The sequence below is a fragment of the Pseudorca crassidens genome, chromosome 6, assembly GCF_039906515.1.
Source record: "Pseudorca crassidens isolate mPseCra1 chromosome 6, mPseCra1.hap1, whole genome shotgun sequence".
Lineage (NCBI taxonomy): Eukaryota > Metazoa > Chordata > Mammalia > Artiodactyla > Delphinidae > Pseudorca > Pseudorca crassidens.
In genome coordinates this window covers 3,141,629-3,165,202 of record NC_090301.1, presented here as the reverse complement: position 1 = coordinate 3,165,202, position 23,574 = coordinate 3,141,629, and the positions used below count along the sequence as shown (strand labels likewise).

At 53.7% G+C, this 23,574-nt stretch overlaps 1 protein-coding gene across 4 annotated transcripts in view; it reads left to right on the top strand.

Moving 5' to 3' along the window:
• The window catches only part of RAMP1 (receptor activity modifying protein 1), a 59,267-nt gene that overhangs the window by 10,520 nt on the left and 25,173 nt on the right, over positions 1 to 23,574 (top strand). For 3 of the 4 annotated variants that reach the window (XM_067740073.1, XM_067740072.1, XM_067740069.1), the window contains exon 2: positions 6,069 to 6,207. In XM_067740073.1, the coding sequence (XP_067596174.1) occupies positions 6,069 to 6,207 (139 nt within the window). Of the gene's footprint in view, positions 1 to 6,068; positions 6,208 to 6,867; positions 7,201 to 23,574 lie in introns of those variants that run through there. The other variant, XM_067740070.1, reaches the window with a different exon arrangement.

Sequence of the window (23,574 nt, the reverse complement as noted above, 5' to 3'; positions counted from 1 at the left end):
AGCATCTCACAAGTTGCTGGCTGAGGACAGGTTGAGGCCCAAACCACTCTGCGCTTTCTAGAAGCCAGAACAGACCGTGAAAGTTAAGAGAGCTGCCCCTGGCCAGCAGTGCGGTGTGCCCCAGCACATCTGCTCCTTCAGTGAGTGTGCCGTCAGCCAGAAGCCTGCTGAGGGCCGGCGCTGGGTGTGCAGGAGACGCAGTCTCCGAGGCCCCTCGGTGGCTAACCAAGGGTTAGAAGACGGCGCGATGCACGGTCAGAGAGGGCTCTGTGCTGAGCAGGGCAGAGGAGGTGATGCTTCACTGGGCCTTGAGGGTTGAGTAGGAGTTTTTACTGGACACACAGAGTTCCTGTTTTTTCATTTTGTCGTTTGGGTTTTTGTTTTCTTTTTCCAGAGTAGACTGAGAAAGGCTGAAGGTAACATGTTCAAACCAAGTTCTGTTTACATCATCCTCTGGGGCATTCAGTGACAGGCCAGGCATGTAGCTGCCTGGGCATTTGGCTCCCAAGTGGCTGTACCCAGGAGAGTCCTGGAAGTGGGTGTTTTTCACCCTGCTGGCCCTAGCTGGGTGAGCAAAAAGTGATTCAGCAAGAACATGCCTAGCAAGGATTTTTCCGATAGCTATTAGGAAAAGGTCTGGACAGAATACAGGGAGAATGTTTTAGAAATTATACTCTTAACCTGTGGAAAACGTAGAAGAGCATAAAGCAGAAAATAAAGGTCATCTGTGATTACACCACTCAGAGGTAACCCACTTGGCATGCCCTTCAGATTTACTGTTTTTATTGAGGTGTAACTGACGGAGAATAAACTGAATGTTTAAAGTGTAGCATTTGGAAGGTTCTGGCATAGGTACACACCCACGTGGACCCAAGACCGTGAGCATGTATATCCGTCACCTCCAGAAGTGTCCCGTGCCTTTGTCCCCTCCCCCTCCTGCCCCCTCCCATCACCCCTGCTGGGCCCTGGGGTCAGGCTCGCACTTCCTGTGAGTCGCTAAGGGCCACTCAGTTTGCAAATCCACAGGGAGGGCCACTCGTCTTGAGGTGGGGTTGGTTCTGTGAACACGTCTTCTGGAAGCCAGGCCTGTTTGCCCACCTGGTGTGGGACGTTCCCATTTCACAGAGAAAGAAACTGTGGCCGAGAGGTGGTGAGGCCTCCTCTGGGCCTGGCCTGGGGGTGGGGGTGGGCAGTGTGCTGGGGGCCCTGGAGGCTCGCGGGCTCTGAACTCAGCCCCCAGCCGGTCACTCTGACGAGCAGGCCCCCCAGCAGGTGCCCTTCCCTCGGCTCACCTCCCACCAGTCACCCCAGCCCTGGGAGGACCGTGTGAGTCTGCGGCTCCATCTCTGCAAACGTGGGGTGGGACGAGTGGCAGCAGGATGGGGCCGTCCTGCAGACGTGCGGCCACAGGCCAAGGGCACAGGCATGAAACAACACCTATCAGGTCCTCACTTCTGAGCCCTCATCTCTCGTTAGAAAACCCAAATGCCCCAGAGCCCCGAGGTCCCCCGTGGGGAGGCTGCCGCCCCATCTTTCTGGCCCCAGGCACGTGGCCGTAGGGATCTCACTGCCATTTCTCCTCGCGTCGGGGACATTTTCCAGCTGTTTCTCGAGGCGCCGCCAGGCTCGCTGGACTGAACGATGCAGACACCAGGGAAAGTCCTGCCTCGACTCGCTGCTGTCCGCCCGGCAGCCTTGCACTCGGCCTTTTAAAGACACGAGTTATGAATGATTAAATTTGCAGTGACACAGGATTGGAACCCATCTGGCCCCAAACAGCTGGTTTTAAAACTTTGGGCAATTTTATTCCATGTTAAAACCATAACGTTTCCTCTCTTCCCAATGAAAGAAACCACATCAGGCTCTTTTTGTTTGTAATCTAAGTGTCATTCTCCTCTACTTAAAAATGAAACTGGTTTCCAGATTCACACAAACAGCTTGCCCAGCCTCATCCCAGGTGTAGGAACGACGGCAAAGAGAACAGCGGCTCTGGGCTCCCCCAGGGCAGGGGAGAAGGGGCAGCGGGGTAGGGGTGTCTGTTTCCAGGGAGCAGAGGTCCCGCCCTCGGGAGACAGACAGTGGCTCACAGAGAGGTGGGAGCTGCCGCCCAGGGACCAGCCCAGAGCCAGGCCGGGTCAAGGCCACAGGGCAGGCCCTGCAGCCAGCCCAGGGCAGGGCGGCGCACAGACAGTGCGGGCTAGAGTGTGACCACTGAGGCCGAAGGGCAGGGTGGCCACCCAGGCCCTGAGCCGGCCGGGCGGCGGCAGGGGGCTGCTGGATGTGTGCAGCCCAGAGGAGGGGGCAGCAGGAAGAGGCCGACCCGAGCTTCAGGGAGGGACCCCCCCACAGGGGGGACTGTGGCCTGAGGACACGTCCCTCGGAACCCATTCCAACCAGGCCCTCGGCCTCTGGCCCCCCACCCACCCCCCACACTAACTCTGGGGCTTGTGGGCCCCTGCTTCCCTGACATTCCAGGGACTCGGGAGCCACCCAGCACCCTTAGATCAGATCCCTCCAGCGCTCACATCAGCCCATGGCTTTCTGTCGTGAGCACCCAGTGCCCTGAGATGCGCGTTCATCTTCATTCGCCGTAAACCAGCCCTTGCAGAGCAGAAGGGGAGCCCGCCGCACTTCCTGAACCTCCTTGAGACAGTCCGAGACACCATGCTCCACTCCCACGTAGAATGTCCACTGGTAAACTGGGCGTCACCATCTGGTTCACCTGACAAATATTAACATGCAGAGCCGCTGGGTACCAGGGAGGACATCCGCGTGAGTCAGAAAGAGTGGGCGAGGAGAGGACAGCAAAGCGGTTCTGAGAAAAGAAAGAACCGTCCGCCCGCCCTAAACAAGGCACTAGATGTAGAGGTGGGGCGGGGGGTGCTGGGACCTTAGGGAGGAGGACGGGCGACATTTGAGCCTGAGCTTTGCCAGGAAGGGCGGTCCAGGTGGGGAGTGCAGAGCGGATGCCACGAGCAGTGAGGAGCGGGGGACACACGGAGGGGCGACCGACCTTCAGAATGAGGCTGCAGCTCCTCCGTGAGTCTGTGTCTAAGACTTCCTGAGCTCCCTGCGACCCCCGGCGCAGGTGGGCTTTCTCGGGGTGTGCTGAGAGGGCAGGGGTGGGGAGCTGCCCCGTCCCCACGGCTGGCCCTCGGGCGCACGTGCGCGCCGTGTGGACCCTGAGGGGGCCACACCTGGGCTGTTGGGAAGCAGCGTGAACTCGGGCTTTCAGAGGCTCCCGCGTCTCCCTCCCCGGCCCCCTGAGCGCCCCGGGGGCCTCACTCCTTCACACCCAGCCGGGCGCCCCTTCCCAGGGTGTCGAGAGCAGGTCAGCCCTGCGCCCGCTCCCCCGTCCTCTCCTGGGGGCTCCTCCGAAGGGCTTTCCCTCTTGCCAGGCTTTCATCTTCCCCGTTCCCCCCCCATTACTCCCGGCTTCTCAAGCTAAAACCCCCGGGGGTCCTCCCCATCTGAGCGGCTTCCAGGCCCCCGGCCTGCCTGTCCAGACCTGGGGGACAGTGGGACCCTCCAGGCGGCGGGTGCGGAAGCAGGCACCTCAGCGTTCAGGCAGGTGCAGCCCAAGGCTGCTTCCAGCTCCTGCCACTGGTCTCATCTCCACTTCCATGTGCCGTGGGTTCCCTGCGTTTGCGGTTTTATTTGTAATTAATCACAGAGTTGTACATTTACTGCTAGGAAATGTCACTTTGTTAGCTTGGCCCCCTTGCCGAGATGTGTCCAGCCTGGAGTCTGTCACTTAAATTAGGTAAATGGGCTCGTTAGCCTCCCACCCCGGCACATGTCGGGGGACGTGGAATCCAGGGACGCGGGGTCGTCACGGGGATCCTGGGGAGGCGTGTGGAGCCCCCGCCATCGCGTCCCCCGGGAGAGCGGAGAGGCCTTGTCGCGGCTCCCTCTGACCACAGCCCTCCCCGACCCCAAGTCTCCGACCCTGCCGGACACGGCGTGCTTGTCACTGGCCACCAGTCCCCGCCGTGCTGAGAACCAGCCGTGCCGGGAGGGGACGGCTCTCGTGCACTGTGGCCCGGCTTCCAGGCGCACAGGCTCTGGCAGGAGGTCAGTGCCCTGCACAGGCTCCGGGGCCCCCCGCCAGCTCCCTCGCCTCAGACTCTCGGCGGGGCAGGGACGGAGCATGCTCTTCCTGCCTGTGTGGGGCCCCTGTGCCCGGCCTGCCCTTCACTTCTGTTTAAGGCAGCCCGTCGCTGTTACCTGTAACCAGCACCACTGTCCACCTGCCCCTCTCCCAAGTCCACAGGCTTCCTCTGAGAACCTGTCCTCCCCTCTGCCCCGGCCGGGCCTTCAGCTTCCCGTTCGTCTCTCCGTTCTGCCCACCGTGGGCCGGTCAGAGCCCCGTCTGTGGTGTGTGAACTCCTTCATCTACCCTCCTGTCCACCTGCCCAGCCGCTCAGCCATCCACCCACCCAGCCATTTACCCATCCCCCCACCCGCCTACCTACCCATCCCCCCGCCTCGTCCCCCCCACGCAGTAACTCTTGAGCCCCCAGAGTCGCACACTAGAATGGCTCTTCCCAGCCCCCTGCCGTCACCACCCCTCTGGCCACGCCCCACCTTCCTCACCTACCCCCTCCCCGAGATCTGCAGCAGAGGACAGGTCAGGCCTGCTGCCCCACTTCCTGCTTCCGGCCCGAGCCTCGAGGTCTGGGAGTCGGCTGGGTGCAGGCCCCGACGGGGGCAGGGCTGGTTCAGTCTAGTCTACACCGCTTCCAGTGCTCGGACCTTGGGCCTGCTTCTGAGCCCCGAATCCCCAGTTCCCATCTGTAAGGCGATGATCACCATAGGACCCCACCTCAGGGTAGTCGTAAAGAGCTTTGAGCAGCGCCCGAATATTGTAGGGGCTGGAGAACCAGCTCCTCTGCATTTTACTCTGGGAAGACAGAGGTGGAGGGGGAGGAGTCCGAGGGGCCAGGGGCTCCCACCTGAGCGCACACCCCTACCAGGCCCGAGTGCCTCAAGTGACAGCTTGCCGTCCACCCATGTCCCTGAGTCCAAGAATTCCCAGCGCAGCCTCTCCCCCCAGGGATTTGGAAGGGCCTGCCGGCGGGGCGGTGCGGGTGGGTGCCTGCAGGCAGAGGACGCAGCATGGCCTGGGGGCGGGTGGGTGCCCTGCAGGCAGAGCCCAAGCAGGGAATGCAAGGACCCCGACCCCACCCCAAAGAGCAGCAAGAAGGTGGACAGTGGACGTTCAGCCTGAAGAGGGGAGGGGGAGGAGGCCTGGCGGGGGGAGGACCCAGTGGAGAAGCTTCCTCACCTGCCTGGCGTCCACGGGAGCCAGGCTTGGGCTTGGGGGAAATGAGTGAAGTTTGCTTCGTGCAGGGCACTGCTTGGCCGTTTGTAATTTCTGACTGTACCTTCATCAAGGCGGGAGGGTAGAAACATTTCACGTGACAGTGTGTCTGCTTGGTGGTTTCTAATTGGTGAACATCCAGACACAGAGGATGTGAGCTCGGTGCTGGGTGCTGCAGCGCAGCCCACAGGTGCCGCAGGAAGAGGGGCGGGCGGCGGGCTCCAGGACCCTGTGCCTCTGGCCCTCCCTGGGGCGGGCTGATTCCTCCTCACTCCCCGGCAGGGGCCTGGTGGCCTCGCGGGTGATGAACCAGGGTCCGCAGCTGCAGTTTCCATGTCAGTGAAGGGCAGGCCTTGGGAACCATGTCGGGAGTGGTGTGAGGATGAAACAGTATGTGAGAGTCAGACTCTGTGCCCCGGACAAGAGGAAGTGCGGTCCCCATTCTGTCGCTGTCGCCCAGGGAGACCTCATCATCAGACCCGCTATTAGCAGGCAGGGCCTTTGCTGGGCCCAGAAACAACTGAGGAAGAAATGATCCAGTTGGAGCCTAGACGCCCCCTCCAGGGATCACGGGGACCCCAGGGCATCCTGGTGGCCTCAGAGTCAGACGGGGCTCCCCGGCGGGCCCTGGGCTGGGAGCCCCGATGGATGTGGGCTGTGGACATAAGAGTCCCTGACCCACAGTGGGGGCAGGCGGGCCCGGCGAGGCCGGAGGGTGACAGTCGTCTGGGGGCTGTCGTTGCAGTGAGCCACCTCTTCATGGCCACCGCCTGCCAGGACGCCACCTTCAGCACCCTCCTCCAGGAGCTCTGCCTCGCCCAGTTCCAGGTGGACATGGAGGCCGTCGGGAGGCCGCTGTGGTGCGACTGGGGCAAGACCATCGGGTGAGTCCGCGTCTCCGGCGTGGGGGCGTGTCGGGGGCGGGGCCGCGGGGCCGGTGAGAGGGTTTCCCTCAAGGCCGCGGTTGCGGTTCTTCACCAAAGTCCAGGGTGTGGATGCGCCACGGCCTGGGTCCAGGGTGAGGGCGAAGGAGGGCGCCCCTGCCAGGTGAGCGTGGACGGTGGGGTGGAGGAGGCCTGAGCGCGGCGACCTGGGGTCACGGTGGGTGGCGGGCGCCAGCGTGGCAGGCGGCGGGCGGAGGGTTCTGTTTGGTCCTTGTCCGGTCTGGGAGGCCGGGAGCCGGGAGCAAAGGTCTAGCGGCCGGGCCGAGTCCCTGTGACAGGAGCCCCCGAGTGCAGGGCTGTCCCCGCAGCTTCCCTCCATCCCCGTGGTCCGGCCAGGGCTGTCCTTCCTGCCTGCTCGGGCCTCGGAGCTTCCTGGAACCATGGGCGGCCCAGCTCGAGCTGAGCCCCTTCCCCTTCCTGACTCAGTCCTTCTGCCAAGACGTCCTTCTTCCTGCCCCACAGGGCTCATCCCTGGCCCCTCGGCCGCTCAGCGGGGTCGGCGTCTCTCCCTGCCCAGGCCCCGTCCCCTCCGTCTTCTGGAGCAAAGGTCATAACTTGGTGTGTCTGCAGGCGCTATCCCAGGTTGTGTTTCTGCTTCAGCGTTCAGGGCCCGGGAGCATCAGAGGGCTCCAGTGGGCGAGGAAAGGCAAAGAGAAATACCCCCCAGATGCCGAGATCACAGGCGGGCGGCCGACCTACCAGGCGAGCAGGGTCCGCAGAGTGTCTGTGGGTTTCCAACCTGGGCTCCGATGTCCTCTGTACAAAGACCTGCACCTCGGTTTACAGCAGAGCGCAGGACACACAGGAGCTGGGCGCGGGGGTGCTGGCTTCCTGCCCCTGCAATTAACATGGAACCCGCACGGCCCTCCAGGGTCTGAGCAGAGGCCGAGCGGGCGCTGGGCCAGGTGGGGTTTCCTCACCCTCCTCCTTCTCCGCTGCCTCTTCCCAGACTTCAGGGTCTCCTTTTCTGAACTGAGAAATCAGTCGTGAGTTAGAAATCAGAGGGGGGCGGGGTTAGAAATCAAAGCGGGGCCGGGGTGGTGGGGGGCAGGATGTTCAAAATCAGCAGAGCCTGTTCTTGAGGCTAATTGGCTTTCTGCCTCCGCTGAGTGATTCGTGTTTAAATTAAAGAGTGCACATTATTATGACGCAGAGAAAACACCACGAGGGTCCCTGGGGAACAACATGCCCCCGCCCCCGACCCCAGCTCTGGGCAAGTGATTTGTGTAGACAGATTCCAAACAGGTGGCCTCGCAGAAGAGGTAACTCAATTGGCAAGTGACGTTCTGAACGAAGCAGTGGTGACGTGTTACTGGAAACGAAGCCACCGCAGACGGTTTCCGACTCCGCTTAGAGTGCAGACAGGAGTCATTATCACTCGGGCCCCAGAGTTTGCCATCATCCGAGCTGAGCCGTGTGGTGATACAGCTGAAAATAGAAGCCGGGGGTGGAGGTGAGGTTGCTAGGAAATGTCTTTATTTAAAAAGAAAATCAAGATAATTGTGGGAGGAAGAAGCAGAAGTCCTCATCCTGAGAGCATCTCGGCAAATCGGCTGGGGCCAGCCAGCCCCGGGGTCTGTGGTCAGCAGAATAACAGCCCCTAGAGGTGACCACATCCTAATCCTGGGACCTGGGAATATGTTACAGTACACGGTGACGGGGAGGTAAGTTGCAGATGGAACTAAGGCTGCTGACCACGTGCCCCTGAGATGGGGTGATTATGTGGATTATCTGGGTGGGTCCAGCACCATCACAAGGGTCCTTAAATTGTCCCAGCTTTGGCAGTTGCAGCACCTTCAAATTGGCTTTTGTGTTCTCTTGACATCCCCCCCGCACCCCGCATCCTTTGGGGGCCGTTCCTTACTTTCTGGCACCATGAGATTCTCCAGGCTCGTTTTGTGCATTTTCTGCCCCAGCCCTGGAATCAGCCATATTTCCAAGGAGCCCCGGTTCCTTTGATTAAAGAATGAGGCTCAAAAGCCAAGATAAACATACACATATATTCCTACCAGGAATTTAGATGTGACCAGTGAGACCACCCAAGCACAAGAAGAAAAATAACGCGGGAGAGCCCCCCTTTAACCTTGGGGTAGGGAAAAGCTATATATAACGATACTTATTTCAAGGAACTGGCTTACGATCATGGGTGTGTCAAGTTCAAATCTGCGGAGCAGGCTGAGGCTGGAGACGCTTGGGCGGGGCCAAGGCTGCAGCCTTGAGGCAGAGTTTCTTAACTTGCTCTTAAGGCCTTTCAACTGGAGGCTGAAGCCCACCCACATGATCAGGGAGCATCTCTCTACTTAAAGCCAACCAGTTGTAGAGGTGAACCACATCGCAGAACTGCCCCAGCAACACCTGGGTTGGTGTTTGGTTGAGTAACTGGGAACTAAAGCTTGGGCAGGTTGAGGCAGAGAACTGCCCATCACGCTGGGGCTCTGAGTCAGAGCTGTCCTCAATGGTAGCTTCCGAGAAGTGTCATTTCCCCCCACCGCATTTCTCCATCCTTTTCACCCCATTCCCACCCACTCCCTGTGGGTGCCAGTCTCATTAGCTTCCGGTTTTTCCTCCTTGTATTCCTTTGTACAAATGGGCAGGTGGACATATTTTTTTCCTTATATCCTCTTCTTTCTTACATGAAGTATTGGGTTGGCCAAAAAGTGCCTTCAGTTTTTAAGTAAAAATAAAAGCCACATTTTTCATTTTCACCAAGAACTGTATTGAACAACGTATTCACCCTTTTGTTCCACTACCTTCTGCCATTTTTCAGGCAACTTCATAATTCCGTCTTCCCAAAACTTTTTATCTTTTTGGACAAAGAACTGTTCCAGGTGCCTTTTATAGTCTTCCAGGGAATTGACATTTTTTCCATTAAGAGAATTTTGTAAAGACTGAAATAAATGGAAATCTGAAGGTGCGACGTGTGGTGAATATGCTGGATGAAGTAGAACTTCCCAGCCAAGCTGTAACAGCTTTTGCCTGGTCATCAAAGAAACATGCGGTCTTGTGTTATCCTGCTGGAAGATTATGCGTTTTCTGTTGACTAATTCCGGATGCTTTTCGTGAGTACTGTGTCCAGTTGGTCTAATTGGGAGCAGTACTTGTTGGAATTAATCGTTTGGTTTTCCAGAAGGAGCTCATAATAGCGGACTCCCTTCCAATTCCACCATATATACAACATCACCTTCTTTGGATGAAGACCGGCCTTTGGTGTGGTTGATGGTGGTTTATTTCGCTTGCCCCACGATCTCTTCCATTCCACGTTATTGTACGGTATCCACTTTTCATCGCCCATCACAATTTGTTTTAAAAACAACGTTTTCGTTACATTTAAGCAGAGAATCGCATGCGGAAATACGGTCAAGAAGGTCTTTTTCGCTTAACTTATGTGGAACCCAAACATCAAAGCGATGAACATAACCAAGCTGGTGCAGGTGATTTTCAGCGCTTGATTTGTATATTTCGAGTGTGTCGGCTGTCTCCAGCGTGGTATAACGGTGACTGTTCTCAACTAATGTTTCAATTTGCTCGCTATCAACTTCAGTTGGTCTACCCGACCGTGAAGCATTGTCCGGTGAGAAATCTCCAGAACGAAACTTCGCAGACCACTTTTGACACGTTCGATCAGTCACAGCACCTTCTCCATACACTGCACAAATCTTTTTGTGCATTTCAGTCGCATTTTTACCTTTTTGCCGAAAATGTTGCTGTTTTCTTCCATCTTCAATATTAAAATGGCTACACAAAAATTCACCAATTTGACGTCTTTTTTTAAATGCACGCTGATATGACAGCTGTCACATACAATCTAACACAGTTGTTTCCAATGACGTTAAAGACAACTAAGTGCTACTAGAGCCATCTTACAGAAGAAAAACCGAAAGAACCTTTTGGCCAACCTGATATACTATACTGTACTACAGATATTCCTATCCTATACTATTCCATAGATTGTCTTCTACTATGCTGTACTGTACTATACTCTAGATAGTCTTTTATTATAGATATTCTTATACTACACTATGCTATCAATACTCTTATGCTGTACTATACCATAATATAGATATTCTTATACTATACTACAGATATCTTTATACCATACTGTACGATAATATACTATAGATATTCTCATACTATACTATAAATATACCATACTATACTACAGATATTCTTATACTACACTATAGATATTCTTTTTGCACTTGGGGTTTTCTTTTTTCACTGAGAAGTATATCCTGGACATCAGTCCTTATCAGTGCACAGAGAATGTTCCCATTCATTTTTACAGCTGGATAATATACTCCACCATGCACAGTGTTTCCATCGCTTTCCTGTGAAGAGGCATTTAGGTTTTCCCAGTAGTCTCCAATTTCAGATAGCGTTGAAGTGAATGACCTTGTGCAGATGCATTTTCATGTTGTTGGAGCTGTATCTTCAGGTCAACGGTAAGGGCACACATGGTTTTATTAAGTACTGCCCATGGCTCTCCTGAGGGTGCAGCGGTTTGCACCCCGCCAGCAGTGGAGGGCCCGTTTCCCCAAGCCTTGCCAGCAGACTGTCATCAGACGTTGAACGTTCCCCGTTGGATGAATGAGAACTGGTGTCTGAGTGGAGTGTTAATTTGCAGTCTCCAGTTACAAGTGAATCTGAACATCTTTCCTACGTTTAACGGCCATCCTCAAATCAAGTTGTTTGTTCATGTCTTTTCCCATTTTCTGTCAAGACCATTTCTGGTCCTTTTTCGAGAGTTCTTTGTAAGTCAGAACAGAGAGTAGCCCTTTGTGTGTGATACATGTTAGATATTTTCTCCTAGTTTGTTAGTTGTCTTTCGACTTGTTTTCAGCATTTTTGGGGCCACGTAATTTTTTTTTTAAGTAGTCACGTGAGAGTTGATCTTTTATCGCCTCTGGATCTGAGTCATAGTTGGAAAGCCTTTCCCTATACCAAGATTCAAGAGGAATCCAGCCATGTTTTCTTCTCGAGCTCGTGTCTGGTTTCAGTGGCGACATCTAAACCCCTGGTCTACCTGCAGTTAATTGTGGTTTGCGGTGTGAACTATGAAGCAGATTTTGTCTTCTTCCAGATGAGCTGCCCGTTGTCCTGTTTATTCATGAACCCATCTTTGCCCCCAGTGATTGGAGACGCCACTTCGCCCTTTACTAAGTTTCCCTGTGCATTTTGCTCATACTTTTATAAATGGTCCCTTTTCAAGCCTTCCCCATGTTGCATCGACAGCATTAATTTCTCCTCCAGAACCATCAGTGGGTGCTCACTGCCTACTGAACACTTACTTAGTTGTCAGTTCCCTCCGTCCAAGAAAAGAGTTTATTATTATAGCTCGCATTTACTGAGCACCTACTGTGAGCTGGGCATCATGCTAAGCCCTGAACATTCACTATCTCAGTTAAGTAGGCAGCGACTCAGGAAGAGGCAGAACTGTTGTAATTCCCACTGTATCTGCCCAGGGTCACAGCTAGTAAGGAAGGTCTCTTTGAGTCAAAGTCCCAGCTCTTGACACTCCCCAAGGGCACTAGGTGGCCGCTTCCTGAACCTCAGGGGGCAGTGTGGGGCTGCTCTCTGTATAAGCGTGGCTCCCCGGGAGGTGGATGCTGGCCTCCAGTGGCCATCTCTGCCCCCCGCCAACATCCAGTGGGCCTGGTGAAGTTCATTTGCATTGGATAATGATGCCGAAAGCTTGGCCTCTGTGCACAGGTGCCAAATAGAATCTCGGAGACAGAGTTTTGGGTGAAGTAGAATAGCTTTATTGCTTTGCCAGGCAGAGGGGGACACAGCGGGCTTGTGCCCTGAAATACTGCGTGTCCCAGCCCGGGAGGATCTGGTGAGGAGTTTCATAGCCATGGATCAGGGGTGCAGTAGCTGATAAGGATCAGGGTGCTTGCGAGGCTGCCCTCCTTTCTGGCCTCAGGTGCTCTCCTCCTAATGAGCTGCTCTGGTTCCTTTAATCTGGCCTCAGGTGGTCCCTTGATGAGGTTATCAAACTGTGATGTTCTCTGGAATGAAGAATGCCAACATCTTCCATTTGTTGGGGGTTATAGTTCTGTAAAGATCTCAAATACATTGTTATATGTGTCCCTTGAGGAGGGACCAGGACCCTGGCCCAAGGCTGCTCTACTGCTTCCTGGCCGCTCCTCCCTTGTCTCTGCATCCCCTCCCTTCCCTGATTAGCAACTGTTTGAATCTGCGCCTTAGAACTCAGGGAAGGTTATGGAGGCTGGAGTCTTGTCCCTACAAACAAGAACAGGGGACATGGAAAGGCGTCCGTGCCCTGGAGCCCCACAGGGTCCTGCTCGGCTTCAATACCAAGCCTGGTGCTCGAGCCAAGGGCAGACTTTCCAGGGTCTCCTGGAACAGTGGAGGTCTGGGGGGTCTTGGGGGTGGACAAACTTGTCCAAAGGATTGGGTGGAAGGAGAACGGAAGAGGGACCCAGAGAGAAGGCTAGGCGTCGTGAGGATGTAAGCAGGAGGGCCATCACCGCAACCAGAGCGCAGTGACCAGCGGGAGAGCAGGGACCCAAGGTGGGGACCAGCAGGCAGAGAGCCGGACAGCGGCGGTGGCTCAGGGGGTTCTCCTGGAGCCGGAGGGCCACAAGCCAGGTGGGCGTCTGGCAAAGGGCACGGGTGTTGGGAAGGACGCCTGTCCAAGCCAAGTGCAGCGAAGGCCTGTGGGTGAGGCAAAGGCCACAGCCCAGCAAGCAGTACTGGGCCGTTGTTGGGGTCTGGGGTTCAGGGCCAGGCTGCAGCTGAGGGTGGGAAGCCCCTAGAGCAAGCGCAGCTAGGGCCAGAGCCTCCTGGTGCCTGCCCCCTGACGTCAGTGCGGCTCTGCTCTGTCAGAGGGAAGCTTCTGGGCTCTCCCGAAATCAGAAAAGACTCCAGTTCAAAACAGCTGCAAGTCAGAGGAGATCACCTTCGCACTAAGTGACACAGACGAACGCGAGCCAGACAGTCTTGCATAGAACGCACACTCCAGAACACTTGGGGATAAAGCCCGCCATGGGTACGTCGGGGCCTCTGCCCCTGCTGCCCGGCTCTCACAGTGCTGTGCACCGCTGCTCACGGATAGGAATTTCTCGAGGGAGAGCAGAGGGCTGATGACTTGTTCTAACAAGAGGACAGTGGACATTCTTGAGTGACCTGCCCTGGCATGTGGGCCTGCTTCGTTTTTGCGTTTCAAGGTTTGCAACAGTTAGAGCTCACCCTGCGACCAGAGCTGCGCAGCGAGATTCTGTGTTTGAGCCAATGCAGGCCCCTCTCTCCAGAAGCCCTGGACCGGGACCCCTGGCTCCTCCGTCGTGAGAATGGCTCGGGGGTTACTCCTGAGTCCTTCCGTGTGAGGATGCTTTGGGGGGGCCTCAGATTCCGCAGGTGTCTGACCCATCCCCACTCTGGGTCCCTGTAGGGCCAGTGAGCCCAGCAGGGCAGGCTCCCCACTGTGCGCCAGGCCAAGTCCACCATGTCCCAGAGGTCAGCTCGTTAAAGTACAGCCCTGGTTCACTAACGGAAATTTAACATAATTTAACATATTAACTGGGAACGTAATCTAATTGGGGAAGCTATAGAGGACTTGGGGAAATGTGTCATCAGAAACTCTCATTTCCAGAGACCTTCCTGTTGGTGTTGTTTGGGGAGGGAGAGGAATCTGGAACGTGCAGAACTCAACCAGGGAAGGGCTGGTTTTAAAGTGACTGCATATCGATTTTCTCCCCCAGACAAGAGATGCCGGGTGGATTTAGGAGACCAGGGGGCAGCCCTGCTCCCCCACTTCCTGCCCAGCTTCAGGCTCTAAGGTGTCACCTGGGCTGGGGAAGTATCCAAGGAGATCAGAGGTGGCCCAGGGGCACGGGGCACCGCCTTCCGAGGCTGGTCATCAGAGAGCCCAACTTCACCTTCATCCCAGTCTCTCTGCCCCAAAGCATCCAGGTCTGTAAACCCTGACTGTGTCCGCCTCAGCGCATGTCAGCTTCGGGGTCCAAGGGACCCGGGTCCCCGTAGCCTGCTCCCGGGAACCCCTCCCTGCCACGCTGGCCCCATGCTGGGCCGTGAGAGTCCTCCAGCCTGGCGCGAGCCGCGGCCCAGCGATGAGTCTGGGTCTCTGGCCTGCGAGTGGAGGAACAGCCCAGTGAGTTAAGTGAAGGACCCAGAGCAGCGCAGAGGGCTTGCAGACCTGCTCCTGCAGCCGTGGGCTGCAGGCCTAGCCCCCCAGTTCCAGGCGCCTGTTGGTTTAGGCCTGGTGCGCTGACCCACCGCGGGGTCTTTCCTGGGCCTGCCGTGATCCCCGGCCTGCTGTTGGAACAAAGGGCCTTCTTTGTGTGTCCCGTGAAAAGGGTCAAGTCAGGAAGTTCTTCCGGCTCAGCGGCAGCGTTGGAACAGCTGCTTTGGTTTTGATCCCAATGGGAACTGAGAGCGGGCATCTTCCTTAACCACGGAGGTCTCTCTGGGGCAGCGGCCGTCACGCTCCTGGGGTTCCTGCTGTGCTCGGCCCATCCGCCCGGGGCTCAGGGAGGCCCACGCCCAGGGTGCTGGGCAAGCCTCTCACCGGAGCCCTGCAGGACGCCTGGCCTGGAGGCTGGCCCACCTGCGCACCCCTCACAGCCAGGAGCGTTCGGATCTGGGCCCCGGGCCCTCGTCAAGGATCTGCCCTGATACTCACCCGTGCTCGGGCCACATGCTCGTCGGGACGACCTGGCACAGACGCCCCTCCCACACCCTCTGCCCACCTGCATGCCGGGGACCCTCCAGGTGTCCCGCAGCACAGCCGCCCCCTCAAGCCCAGGAGTGCGGACAGCTGGCAGCCGATCTTGGACCTCTGGGGGCCTTCGGGGAGGGACCGTGCCAGGAACACCCCCCCAGCTCACCCTGAGAAGCCAAGCCGGCTCTGCTCAGGCCTCGGTCCCGTCCCCTGGCCCGGCCTCAGCAGGGGCTCCTGCCCTCGGGGAAGAGGTGGAGACACGGCTTTCCAGAAGCGGGGGGCGAGGTCATGCAGGCGGCTGAGGACGGGGCCGCGGGCCTCCCCAGCTCTCCCCGGCCCTTTGCTGCTTCATTTCACCTCCCGCTGGCTCTTCGGGTGTGTGGAGACGCCGCTACCTGCTGCTGCCTGTGGGCCGTGGGGCGGGAGACCCCGGGCTCCCCGCAGCCACCCCGGGTGCGTCAGGCCCCAGCTGTGACAAGGAGGCAGCACGTGCTCAGGCTTGCTGGGCGGGCAGAAGAAAGGGGCGCCCTTTGCCCCGCGCTCTCCAAGGCGGCTTCCTGAAGCCTGCACCCAGATGGCATCGCGACAGAGCCTTCGGGAATGCCAGCTCACGGGGGAGGAGTGCGCTGTGCGTCCTGAGACCCTGCGGCGCCAACACGGGCCTGTCTGTTGCTGGCGGGCCGGAGGCTCTCAGGAGGCCTGCCAGGCCCCTCCGCCCTGGCCAGGGAGCTCAGCCGCAGCTGGCCTGGGGGACGGATCCAGGGCTGGGACGATGGGACCGATGTCAGGGGCGAGGCATGCTGGAGAAGGCAGGCAGGCGCCGTCTGGGGCTTCAAGCACCCCGAGCTGGGCTCCTGGAGATGGGGGTGAGCGGCAGGAGGGTCTCAGGAAGCTCCCAGACGATGCGCCTGCGGGCCCACAACCGAGGAGCCCGAAGCTGGGGAGGAGGGCCCGGCCCTCACCGTCCACGCCTGGGGCTGCCCCGTCGACCTCAGCTTCCCTTCTTCTCCACTGCTCCCCTGGGAGGGGACGAACGCATGTCCCCAGATGGGAGGCCAACTGACCGCTGGGCCCTGGCACCCGGCCTGCTGTGACGTCTTTTTCCATCAAACCATTAACCGCCCTGTTTCCCAATCTCCACAGCTTGGGTATCAAATCAGGCCAGTGTCAGAACATATAAGGTCATAAGGAGATGACACTCAGCAGATCCTGGCCTGAGCGGAGGGACAGGCAGATGGAACCCATCCGGTGACGGGGCCTCCCTGCTCTGCGCGTTCATCCCCACCTCCCACAGGATACACTGCGGCACCCCCTTCCCCCCAGCCCGGGAAACCCAGGACCGTCCAGGCAGATGGGGCTTCTCTGTCAGGGGAGCTGCGCACACACGGAAGGGGGCAGGGCGGGCTCGTGATGGGAGACGAGGATGGGGTGTGCTCTGGTGGGCAGGGGAGGCTGGGCGGGGGGATCCTAGCAGACGTCGCTTCGTAATGCTGTCTTTACCCCAGCGCTCCCCCTGCCCACCAGGGCCCCCGCCCCAAGCCCGGTGACGGGGTCTCCCGGGACCCATCCGCTCGTCAGTCACCCAGGTGGCGGTCCCCTGTCCCCAGCACACTCAGAGTCTTCTGTGGGAGGGGTCCGGGAGCCGAGGCGCGGCACAGCAGCCACGCCGCAGGCATCTTTGGAGGTCACCTTTCTACCCAAGCGTCGTACAGGACTTAAGCCCTGGACACGTGTGCGCAGGGGGCCCTGCAGGACACGCTCGGGACAGGCCTTAGGTCTGAGATCCCTCTTCTTCAGCGCCTTGTCTTAGAAATGGAGACCACACTTTGTTCAAAACACGCTCCTTTGGGGTAGCAGGGAGGTGAGTTGACCCTCACTGCCAGGGCAGGGGAGGCAGCCTAGGTCGATGGCAGGAAGGCCAAATTAACATGTCCTGATATTTCCAGTCCTACTTGTGTTGAGCCTTTTCCAGGGTTTTGATATTATAAATGATGCTGCTATAAGAACTTTTGTACGCCGAGCCTTACTTCCTTTTTGACTAATTTCTTTAAGAATTCTTGCATGTGGGCTTGCTACAACACATGCCATGAACATTCTGTGGTTCTTGATAGGTTTGGCCCAGTCGCCCTTTTAAAGAATTTCACTAATTTACATTACCAGCAACATATGGGAAAATATGTATTTCCATATAGATTCCTGAGTATTGAGTTTGTAGAGACTATTTTTGCAGGTTTAAATGAGATTTCCTTTTGGTTTCAATTTGCCCATCTTTGGCCCCTAGGAGGATTGAGCTGTTCTCCCTCAGTTGTTTGCAATTTGCTTTTTCTCAAACACAGATTATCTGACCTTAACCTTTGCTATTTATACTTGAGTCATTGGGGGTATTTTTTTTTCTTTTTTTTTGGCAGTACGCAGGCCTCTCACTGTTGTGGCCTCTCCCGTTGCGGAGCCCAGGCTCCGGACGCGCAGGCTCAGCGGCCATGACTCACGGGCCCAGCCTCTCCGCGGCATGTGGGATCTTCCCGGATCGGGGCACGAACCCATGTCCCCTGCATCGGCAGGCGGACTCTCAACCACTGTGCCACCAGGGAAGCCCCGCTGGGGGTATTTTTAATTTGCTTTTACAAACTCTTGACTATGGTAGAGATTAGCTCTCTGTCATTTTGTTCTAAATAGCTTCATGTTCCATTTGTGTTTATTCTGGTGATGTTAATTTTCTATGTTTCAGTTAGTTATTCAGTTAAGCGTGTGCCCCCGCTCTCTCCCCAGAGCTCTGTGATTTGGGCGGGGTCCTATCTGTTCCACAAATTCAGTCGAGTCACGTGGCCATACATTTTACGTTCTCTTTCTATTCAGTTGTTCTGTATTGTGAAATAATGTTTATCTTCTTAACACAGTGGGTAGTTACATTAAGCCATGAATTAAAATTTATATCCTTCCTATCTCGATTATCCTAACATAATTTGTTAAACAGTTTTTCCTACCTCAGTCGTTCAGTTCTTCTTAGTTTAACACATTTAATACCTTCTTGTACACATTAGAGTCTATTTCAGTTAATTTTAACCTATGTTTTGGGGGCATATTCCACCACTTAAATTATCATGGCTTTATGATATTTTCTACAGTTTAGGAGAGGTCCTCCGAGACGAGTGTGTTCATTTTTGTTATATTTCACATTGTGTTGTGCTCTCTTTGATATATTTTCCACCTATTTTGCTGAAACAACTGGAGAACCATTTTGCCAAATTCCATTAAAAGTCCTATTGAGATCTTAATTGAGCCGGCCAGTATCAATCAGTCAACTCAGGAAGCGTCACCTGTTTGCAAGAGTCCTTCCCATGGGGATCCCTGCAGCCCCCCCCCCCCCCAAGCATCCTGAGGATTGGCAGCTGGCCTAGTTGGATTGACCACTTGTTACCTTTGGGTGCTGTCTTTTAGCAATCAGTAGAAAAAACAAGTGTGGGGAAAGAAGAAGTGTGGAGCTCCGATAGGACCACCTGGGCACGAATCCTGCTGATTCTTTCACTGCTTATACTCTCTGTGGGCCTCTGTTTTCTCCCCAGTGAAAATAGTATAACAGCTTTTTCTTTTTCTTTATTTTTTTGGCTGCACAGTGCGGCACGCGGGATCTCAGTTCCCCGACCAGGGATGGAACCGGCGCGTCCCTGCAATGGAAGCGCCAAGTCCTAACCACTGGACCTCGGGGAAGTCCCATAATGGCATTTTCTTGATTGACAGTTCCTGATTTCCCTCTGTTCGAGTTTCCTTAATCGGGTTTTAGGATCAGACTCCTATTGGCCTAATGGAATATATGTGTTTAGCTGACGATTGGGGTCAAGGGTAGGAAATAACTGATGTTCCCTCGGAAGTTTGAATGAACTCATCATCGAAGCCATCAGCTCTGGGTGGTTTGGGGAATTCCTTTCTCCAGTTTCTTCCTCCACTATTGATGAATTTTGGCTGTTTCTTATTTCCTATTTGTATTTCAGCTATATTTATTTGGGCCGTATCCTCCAGATTTCTCACTAAAACACAAGGATGCGTAGTATCCCTTTAAATGTTTACTATCCTCTATATCCAAGTTTTGTTTTATCTTCGTGTTTCTCTCCCCCTTTTTTCCTTTGGGTGGATGCCACCTCAATCATCAAAGGGAAATCAGGAGGCCCACTTCCTCATTAATTGTGCCCATTTTTATAGTCTTTACAGAATAGGCTAGGCTTTACGTAACAATGGCTCTTTTAAATTTTTGGCATTAACTCAGCATTCACTCTCACCTCTTTTAAAAAATATGTACTTCTTTCCTAAGATATCATTTAGATGCTTAGTTCATCATTTTTTCTCACTTTTTTAAACATAATAAAGGCATTTAAACCTGATGATTCTTCCTAAGGACCTCCTTCCTCACTTTCTGTAGATTTTATGTCCGTTTTTCCATCCTTTTTTCTTAATAGACAGGTATTTTCTTCTTCAGACAGCTTTTTCTTTTCTTTCTATAAAAATTTTTTATTGGATTATAGCTGATTTACAATGTTGTGTTAGTTTCAGGTGTACAGCAAAGTGAATCAGTTATACATATACATGTATCCACTCTTTTTTAGATCCTTTTCCCATATAGGTCATTACAGAGTATTGAGTAGAGTTCCCTGTGCTGTACAGTAGGTCCTTATTAATTATCCATTTTATATATAATAGTGTGTAAATGTCAATCCCAATCTCCCAATTTATCCCTCCCCCACCCCTCTTTCCCCCCTGGTAACCATAAGTTTGTTTTCTACATCTGTGACTCTATTTCTGTTTTGTAAATAAGTTCATTTGTGTCATTTTTTAGATTCCACGTATAAGCAGTATCATATGATATTTGTCTGTCTGACTTACTTCACTCAGTGTGACAATCTCTAGGTCCATCCATGTTGCTGCAAATGGCATCATTTCATTCTTTTTTATGGCTGAGTAATGTTGCATTGCATATATATACCACATCTTCTTTATCCACTCTTCTGTCGATGGACATTTAGGTTGCTTCCATGTCTTGGCTATTGTATAAAGTGCTGCAGTGAACACTGGGGTGCATGTATCTTTTCAAATTATAATTTTTCCAGATATAAGCCCAGGAGTGGGATTGCTGGATTACATGGTAAGTCTATATTTAGTTTTTTAAGGAACCTCCGTGCTGTTCTCCATAATGGTTGTATCAATTTACATTCCCTCCAACAGTGCAGGAGGGTTCCCTTTTCTCCACACCCTCTCCAGCATTTATTGTTTGTAGATTTTTTGATGATGGCCATTCTGACCTGTGTGAGGTGATACCTCATTGCAGTTTTGATTTGCATTTCTCTAATAATTAGTGATGTTGAGCATCTTTTCATGTGCTTTTTGGCCATCTGTGTGTCTTCTTAGGAGAAATGTCTGTTTAGATCTTCTGCCCATTTTTTGATTGGGTTGTTTGGGTTTTTTTGATATTGAGCTGAATGAGCTCTTTGTATAGAGATTAAACCCTTGTTGGTCCCTTCGTTTGGAACTATTTTCTCCCATTGTGAGGGCTGTCTTTTCGTTTTGTTTACAGCTTTTTCTTTAGGCAAGTGTATTTTCTTTCTTTTATTTTTTGAATTTTATTTTATTTATTTTTTATACAGCACGTTCTTATTAGTCATCTATTTTATACATATTAGTGTATACATGTCAATCCCAATCTCCCAATTCATCCCACCACCACCCCACCACCACTTTCCCCCCTTGGTGTCCATACATTTGTTCTCTGCATCTGTGTCTCTATTTCTAGGCAAGTGTGTTTTAATTATCATATGTTTTATTTCTATTTGGTTCTTAATCTCTTCTTGATGTAGTGAGAGAACATAGCTCAAATCATTTCTGCTCTTGTATTTTTATTGAGGTTTTCTTTGAGATCTGGTATATGATGACCTTTCTCTGAACATACCATGAATACTCAAAAATGAAGCATGTTCTGTTCATTCTGTTTAACTCCCACCAAAACAATCATGAATTCTGCGTTGTTGTGTTATCCAGCCCTTTGTGTGTTTCTGAATTTTTTGTGTGCTTGACGATGATTCGGTTCTTCCATTCTAATCATATTGTTATTGTTTCTATTTTTCTAGCGGGTCTTATGTCTATATTTTGCTCTGTTTTTATAACATTGAGATTCCATGTTATCATGTGGCCGTTACCAACCATGAAACATCATTATATGTCTCCTCATCATACTTAATACTTTTCGCTTTAATGATCTTTGGGTTCATATTGACATCAAAACCCTAGTGTTTCAGCTGCTTGGAGTTTACCGGTAGCTCTTCTCGGGCGTCCGTCTGATTCCGTCTTTATCGTCTCGCTTGCAGGCAGCTTATTGCTGGCTTTTATTTGTTCCATCTGGAGAGTGACAAGCCTTGAAGCAAAGAAGGTTACATCACATTTGTCCTTTCTGTTCTATTTTCAGGCACTCCACTTTTGGTTGCTGATTTCTTTCCTCTTCTCCCTATCGTTGAAACATGATGTATTTTCTTTTACCTTTTAAAGGAGGTGGAAATATTGGCAAAGCTATTTTTTCACTCAACCGGCCATGAAATGTGAAACACAGATGTGCTTATTCCTGTACTGATTTGCTTACGTTATCAAACGACATACTTTGGCTTCTACTTGATGAAAGAGCAGGAGTCTCTGGGGTTTTGGCTTCCTCCATATCTGTCTGTCAATCTGTCCATCTATCTATCTATCCAGCTATCTACTTATCTATCTACCCCTCTATCCATCTATCCCTCTATCTACTTATCTGTATCCATCTACCTACATACCTACCTATTCTGTCTATCTATCTATGTATCTATCCATTTATCTACTTATCTATCTACCCCTCTATCCCTCTATCTACTTATCTGTATCCATCTACCTACCTACCTATCCTATCTATCTACCTCTGTCTACCTACCTACCTGTCTATCTATCCATCCTGCAGTCCATCTATCTGTCTATCTACCTATCTCTTCCTCTCTGCCTCTCCTCATTGATGTCAGCTAATGTTCTAAACCCTACTTCTTTCTCTCTGCCTCTATTTCGTTTTTTTTTGTACTCTTTGTTGTTCTGAATTTTATCAGTAATAACTGTTGATCTGACAGGGCTCTTGGTTACTTATCTGTGCAAATAGACTGTTAACTCAAACATGTCATTATTTTTAACATCATCATTCCCTTTCACATGCCTCTTTTCAATTCACGCAACTATTTGAAGTAGACCCTAGAAATAAGCCATGTAATTAGTACTTTCTCAGACCTCAGAAATTTCCAAGGAGCTTTTCGCTGGCTTTGTAACTCGAGTGGCAGCTTGACAGGATAATAAACCTACGATGAACAGCCTTGCTTTCTGAAGTTCACGTAGCTGTTGTCCCATCGTCTCTGGGTTTTCATTATGTTATCAGAGGAGGCAGAAGAGATTTTGGTTTGTCTTTTAAATATGAACTCCTTTTTTCGGGCGTGGTTGCTCATGGGTTGCTAGAATTATGGGACCAGGAAGAGATGGCAGAGGCGTAGGGCAGGCACACAGGACGTGTGCCTGGAGCCCTCGTGACTGAGTCAGGGCTGCCTGGGGGCAGCTCTCAAGACACATGTCCTCATACCCTGGCAGCCAGGACCACTGGGGCCATGAGTCGATGGGCAGCACCAATGCCTGACACCCCCTCTCCACTTGGTCCCAGAGCAGGTGGGGGAGTTTTGAGACCTCCTCCCAGAAGCCAGCGTGGTCTGCAGGGTCCCCGTGACACTTACTTCCATGTGTCTTCATCCTCCCGGTGCGCTGGGGCTGCCTCTGGTCCAAGCTTGTGTCCCAGGGTGATTTGGGGTCACGAAGAAGCCCCTGAGGATGACTGGGAGCTTTGCCCTCGCTGGGGGTGACAGTGGCTTGCCCTCCTGCACGGGCACGTGTTCCTGGGGAGGTGGGACAGAGTGTCGCCAGGCCGGGGGGCCAGGGGTGGCCTGCTCCTACCCTACTTGGTTATGTTTCTTCTCCACTGGGCAGCAGCAGGGGCCGCAGGGAGCAGACTCCCTTTCCTGGAGCCACAGCCCTGTGGGTTTAGGCTTCGGGACCTGGACACACCTCCTCCCAGCACCCTGGCTGCTGGGGAGCCCCTCACACTCCCTGGGGGTGAACCCCAGCAGTAGGAAGGGATGGCCCCCAGCTGCAACCCCCCACTGGGTGTCAAGGCCGCCCTGCAGGAACCTGGTGAGGGGTCACCCTGCCAGCCGGCATGGCCTTCTGCCCAGGGCGAGGATAGGGCAAGAAGCTGTCGGGGTACAGAGAAGCCACGGCCACTGTCCCCTGTCCTGGTGGCGCAGTGACCTGGCCTGGGATAGTGCCACCCCGCCCGGAGGTCATCTTCATGGGACCCTGGGGGATGCAGGCTGCCGTGCCGTGCCAGCGTGACCGCTGATGCTACCCTGCATGCTTTCCTGGAAGCAGCCCAGGGTGGGGCATTTCTTTGTGTTCCCCTCCCGCCAGCCTGGCGTCTGCACGCCTGACCAGACAGGCGGGCCGTTTCACGTTTCCTGACAGCGTGTCCCATGCCAGGCCCATGCGGAGTTCCGCGTGAATGTCCCACCTGC